A 6,154-nucleotide genomic window follows, 5' to 3' on the forward strand; every position below is an offset into this window, starting at 1 on the left:
CCATGTTTTATGCTTCACTTAATACAATCAGCCTTCTATTTTATCAATGGGAAAAATTGAAGCAAAATGATTCAATATAAGCTTCTTCACAAAATTAATTTTTCATCTGGGGCTAAGTTTCCTGTTGGTGAGTTTTCTGATCACCCGGGTCTCTGTAGGAGTCATGATGATTGTAAGTCAGTCCCTCAGCAAATATTTCTTAAGCATCTACTACATGCTAAGCACTAGGGATTTAATGAAAGGTAAAAACAGTCCCTAACCCAAAGATATAACCTTCCAATACTCATATCAAGGTTTAGAATTACAAGTGATGGATATCATGGATACAAAAAACTGAAAGGAGAAGTTCAGAAGGATGAGCCATGCAATCCTTAATCTTTGGAGCCCTGAGCTTTCCTACCCTTCAGCACAATGGGTTCCATCCAAAATAATAAATGGCCAATACATAGAGTGCTTTAAGTTTTTGAGTTGCTTTAAATACATTATGTCAGGGAAAGCTAGGTGGTACAGTGGGTAAAGCACTGGCCCTGGATTCAGGAGTACCTGAGTTCAAATGTGGCCTCAGACACTTGACACTTACTAGTTGTGTGACCCTAGGCAAGTTACTTAACCCTCATTGCCCCACAAAAGTTCAATAAATAAATGAATAAATGGATGAATGAATGAATAAGTAAATAGATAAGTGAATGAATGAATAAATAAATAAGTGAATGGATGAATGAATAAATAAATGAATGAATGAATGAATGAAGACATTATGTCACTTGATCCTTACAACAATACTATGAAGTAAGTATTTCAGGCTTATTATCCCCATTTCATAGATGAGAAAATTGAGGCTTGCCCATCATCACAAGGCTAAAAGGTGTCTGAAATGGGATTTGAATCCAAGTCTTCCTGATTCCAAGTCCAACCCTCTTTACACTCTTCCTCCTCCCTGTAAACTAGGATCATAGAATAAGAGAATTAGAGATTAAGATCTGAAAAGTACTTCAGAGGTGATCTAATCTAATCCATTTATTTTACAGGTGAAGACATTGAGATTCATTGAGGTTAAATATCTTGTCCACAATCACTCAGATATTAAGTGTCACTGATGGGATTTGAACCCAGGTCCTATGTCCCAGATCCAGACTACATTTCACAAATTTCTCCTTTTTCTGTTTCTTTTGAATGAATGCACTTTTTTCCCAGCACAATTCAACAAATATTTATTTAGCATCTATTTAGTGCAAAGTACAGCAATAAAGAAATAAAAAGTGGACCAACCCTTGCCTTGTAAAGCACTTTGCAAATCTGAAAGAACAATATAAATGGTGGCTATTATGCTGATGATGATTGTTATCATTCTTATCATTTATTTTATCTTTTCTAATGGAGCTTAGCTAGAAATGGTTCTGGTATAAGTTGCTATTCTCCTATGATTCTTTTACATTTACTATCTGTGAACTTTGCATAGGTAGATAAAATGACTGCATTTTTATAATTGAATAAAAGCATTGGAGTAGAAGCTCATCTTTTGCATGTTCCTTCAAAGCATCTTTGGGACGATTCCAGTAGTAGACAGTATGACAAGGATGATACAAGTTTCATCCTGTTCCCAAATGTCATTCTTGATATTATCCCATTCTTCTCATCTTTGTGATGGGTTTCAGATACAAATGGTCCCTGAACAAATCTATATCCTACTATTATTCCTTTTTATTTAATACTTAATGGACTATTGCATAGATAGATAAAACAGTTGCTTTCTGATGTTGAATAAAACTGTTAGGATGTAGGTTCATCTTCTTTACACTCATTGAAAGCATCCTTGGTACCTTTCTATTAGCAGACAGGAAAACCATGATCATCTGTACCACATCTTGCTCCTACATGATTTTAAAAAATTTCCTTGCCTGGGTCTTTATGTATTGAAAATTTCTCATCCCATGAGGATTGGAGATTATGAGTATTTGGTTTGGAGACATTTATTTAAAATGTTGTTCTTAAATTTGCATCAATAAATGTTCCATCAGGGAGACTGTAGGCAGTAGTTTGGTCCATCATAATGGCCTAGGTGAAGGTAACAGTGAAGGAAGAAGTGGCGGGGTGGGGGGGAGGAGTGCATTATTGACAGACCTGCAATCTCCCTAGCTACAAGTAAATGCTTCTTTTGCAAGACTACATTACAACATGGGAGGGATAAATGAAAGAGGGGTGGGGAGGGAACAGGAAGATAGATAGGAGAGATGTGCTGGAGTTGAATAAAGAGCTAGCAATGAAGGAAAGGTGACTTCTGTGGTCTCAAAAAGAGAAGAGTCTATAGGAGAGTGGGTGAAGAGGAGGAAGGAAAGATTGAAAAGGAGGAAGAAAAGAGGGAGATCTTACTTTGGAGGTGGAAGAGGGTTCCACTGATGAATACTTCTGTGGATGAAGGGAGATGAAGAGCTTACCAGGGTCAGACCTTGAGGATTTGGTGCCTGAAAAGTCTACTTGTCCTATGTGATGCTTAAAATCTATATTATGTGATTGCCTTAAATTAGAAGCTTCAGCACCAGTCTTTGGGCATTAAACATTTATTAAAGCATACAGGTATTAACACAGAATTCAGAAAGTTAAGAAAAGGTCTATCTAGCCTAGAGTTCCAGCCTGGTTGGGTTCTTCCTCAAGTCCTCCTCCACCAGCCTGCTTTAATCAGGAACTCCCTAGCAAGCTGATTGTGGAAGCTTTTTATAGGTCTGGAACAGAGTCAGTCCTTACACACTGCTTCAAGCTGATTGGTTGGTGTCATCCAAATCCATTGGTTTTGAAGGTGTTCTCAAGTTGAGTTCTCAGTCTAGCTTCTGAGAACAATACCTTTTTAAGGGATAGCCAGGTGTGATTACAATCCAGTTAACTTGAAGTAGGCTAATCAGCAGTCGATCACTCTCACTTGATTCAATCAGTCTAGATTAATCTCCAGGTGGGTCTTTGAGTATCTGTGAAATCCCATTATTTCATCACACCTAGGAAGAAGGGATTTGGAACCCCTGGGGTCAACTGACCCCCGGAGGAGTAGGAGAGCATGGACACAGGGAGATTTTTAATAAAGGTCAATGAAAGGATATAGATCAGTGTTGTGGGAGGTGCCCTACCATGGGGTTGTGTCCTGTCTGATACTTGCAATAATAGGCATTGTTCTGAGAATGAGGAATAATGGAAAAGGGGAATCCATAGAGTAAGCCCTACAAAGCAGTAGTAGAAAGTATCTGGAGAGCAGAGCCTAGAAAGGATCCTTTGGAAGATTTTATTGTATGAAGAAAAAAGAAAAGACCTGATGATTATAGGGGTCATGAATCAAATAATGAGGGTCTAGAGTAAATAGATAATGGTCTAGCTCCCCAATAGTTTATAGGTTAAGTTTTCCAGGATATTCTGGGGGTTTACATTTGTAGTATGGGGTTTTGTCATCAGTTGAACCATGAAAGACATCAAGATTTTGATGTATAATTCTAGCCACCACCTCATATCTGCCCAAGTATTAGCTTATATCCTAACATTTTTATTCAACAACAAAAGAAAATTGTTTTATCCATCTATACAATAATTCATAGAACATTAGATATAAAAGAAGAATAGCAGGAGTTTTTTTTAATATAAAAGCACAGTGAATGCTCAAATTTATTTCCTTTTATGTTAATAAGAGAGAAAGGAAGGTTTGCTGTTAATTCAAGGCTATAGGACTGAGAGGTTGAAATCTATTGACCTCATAGGTCTGACAAATTCTAGGAAGAAAAGAAAATACAAGCATATGGAAACCATACCCTGTGAGCATTTGATACCTGCTGAAACAGGGTTGATTTATTATGACAATTCATAAGTAGACAGGATCCACTGAGAAGAAGAGAGCACAAAATCCTTGGGAATGATCCCCTTCAGTTTGCAGTGTGAAAGGCAAGTTTCCAGATTGTGAGCAGGGTGTCACTCCTTTATCATGAAGTAAGCAAAGCTCGTCCTCTTGGTGTGGAAGGGTGGAAACTGAAGGACCACAGGCAGGAAGCCTGAGATGAGTGGAGAACTCCTCTCTGTAGAAATGATCAGAGAGGGGGCAGCTAGGTGGCACAGTTGATAAAGCACGGGCTCTGGATTCAGGAGGACCTGAGTTCAAATCTGACCTCAGACACTTGACACTTACTACTAGCTATTTGGTCCTGGGAAAGTCACTTGACCCTCATTGCCCTGCAAAAAAAGAAATGATCAGAGAGATGACTAGGAACAAGCACAAGGAAAGTTGGCAGGACAGAGAGTCATGGGACCAGACTTTGTTCCTGGAAGTGGGGGGCCAGGGCAAAAGATGGGTGTGATGGGTGCTATGAAGGGTAAAGATTGGAAACTGTAAATGAGGGAGCCCTGGCAAACATTGAAAAAGACAAGTGTGCCAGTTTTGTATTCCAGGTAGACCCCGACCCTGGGTACAGGGCATTTCACTCGATGGTTCAATGATTCAGGACAGGTTTGCAAATAGTAATCATCTTCTTTCTTGACACATCGAAGCAGGAAGACAGAGGCACAGGAATCCACATTCCTGCCCCTTTTTCTCCTTAAATAGGGGGTATAGACCCCCAGGATCCACTGAGGTAGTTGACTCACATCCACCTCCCAGTACTGTCTGCCTGAGCTGAAGGCCTGGTCAGCAAGCAAACTATAGTAAGAAGAGTTTTCAGGATCCTCAGTGTCCACCTGCCAGCCTTCTTCAGCCTTTATACTCTTCAGATCATCAGAAACAGTCACATATGAACAGGCCGATTTAGGATCAATTGTGATGTCCACTCTGAATTGGCTCAGCATTTCTATCATGACAGGAATGGCATATTCTCTCATCTCTGGGGTGACAGCCTTGTCCCTTTGGAGCAACAGTGACTTACTCCTTCCCAGCAACTGCTTGACATCTTGTAGCATTTCCACATTGGATTTGTGGCCTGCTTCCTGCAGATCTTCTATGAGCCTCTGAAGCCTTTGCATATGTTGGGAGATTTTTTCCTGTGTTGTCCTTTGCTCTTGCCCTATCCTTTTAAGACACCGGAATTCTTCCTCCAACAGGAATTCCTGCAGTTTGTAGTATTCTGCATTGATAATCCAATGCCAGTCTACATCGGGTCTCTCCTCCTTAGCAAGAAGTGTCTCAGCTTCCTCCACTGTCTTCGCCACCTGACTCAGGATGTGCTGGAGCTTCTCTCTGCATCTGTGAGCAGCCTCTTCTACAGGAGAAAGCATGTGAGCCCCATGCTCTGGGCTTTGGGAACATCTCACACAGACTGCTGTCTGGTCATCTTCGCAAAAGAGCTTGAGGATTTTCTTGTGAGAGGCACACTGGTGCTGTCCTTCAGAACTCTGCAAAAGCTGGCAGCTGAGCTCTTTGCACACCTCAGTCAGCTTTGCCAGGCACCCATTGACAGCCGGGAATTCTCTGATTTGGGGCACTTGCCTGCATTCTGGACAAGAGAAGTTGGTAGTTCTAACTCTCCAGATCAAGGAGAGACATGCTTGGCAAAAGCTGTGCCCACACTCAATTGTGACTGGATCACAGAAGTAGCTTGTACAGATATCACAGGTGATTTCCTTCTGCAGTTTCTGCAGCATTTCCATAGCAGCAGCCATTCTCCTCTCTCCAACTGCTTCTTTTCTGTAGCAACTGAGAGGAAGAGATTTCAGTTACACTGAAGGCAGTGCTTCTGAACTGAAGGATGTTCTGCTTTTATAGGAGGTGGATCCACCCATTGGGGGCCTCCTACAGAAGGTGTGAATTCCCCTGGCATAGAAAACTCTAGGTCAACCTGTGAATTCTTGCAGCTCCAACAGCTCTGTGGCCTCTAGAGTTCACACTTCTGGTTAACTTCTTTGGATGGACAGGGTTCTTGCACCATGCTGACTGAGAGTGTTCCTATCCTTCCTTCTTTTAAAAGAAATTATTTATTTAGAATTTTCCCCAAGTTACTTGTAAAAAAATAAATTTTTTCACATTGATTTTTTTTTTGCGGGGCAAAGGGGGTTAACTGACTTGCCTAGGGTCACACAGCTAGTAAGTGTCAAGTGTCTGAGGCCGGATTTGAACTCAGGTACTCCTGAATCCAGGGTCGGTGCTTTATCCACTGCGCCACCTTAGGTGACACAGTGGACAAAGCACCAGCCCTGA

General features: G+C 41.0%; 1 protein-coding gene across 1 annotated transcript; it reads right to left on the reverse strand.

The window, feature by feature from the left end:
• Positions 1 to 4,230: 4,230 nt before the first annotated feature.
• On the reverse strand, positions 4,231 to 5,619 carry LOC122753281 (tripartite motif-containing protein 64-like). Its single transcript, XM_044000626.1, has one exon. The coding sequence runs from the start codon at positions 5,617 to 5,619 to the stop codon at positions 4,231 to 4,233; it is 1,389 nt and encodes a 462-aa protein (XP_043856561.1).
• Between the last annotated feature and the right edge of the window lie 535 nt (positions 5,620 to 6,154).

The sequence above is a fragment of the Dromiciops gliroides genome, chromosome 1, assembly GCF_019393635.1.
Source record: "Dromiciops gliroides isolate mDroGli1 chromosome 1, mDroGli1.pri, whole genome shotgun sequence".
Lineage (NCBI taxonomy): Eukaryota > Metazoa > Chordata > Mammalia > Microbiotheria > Microbiotheriidae > Dromiciops > Dromiciops gliroides.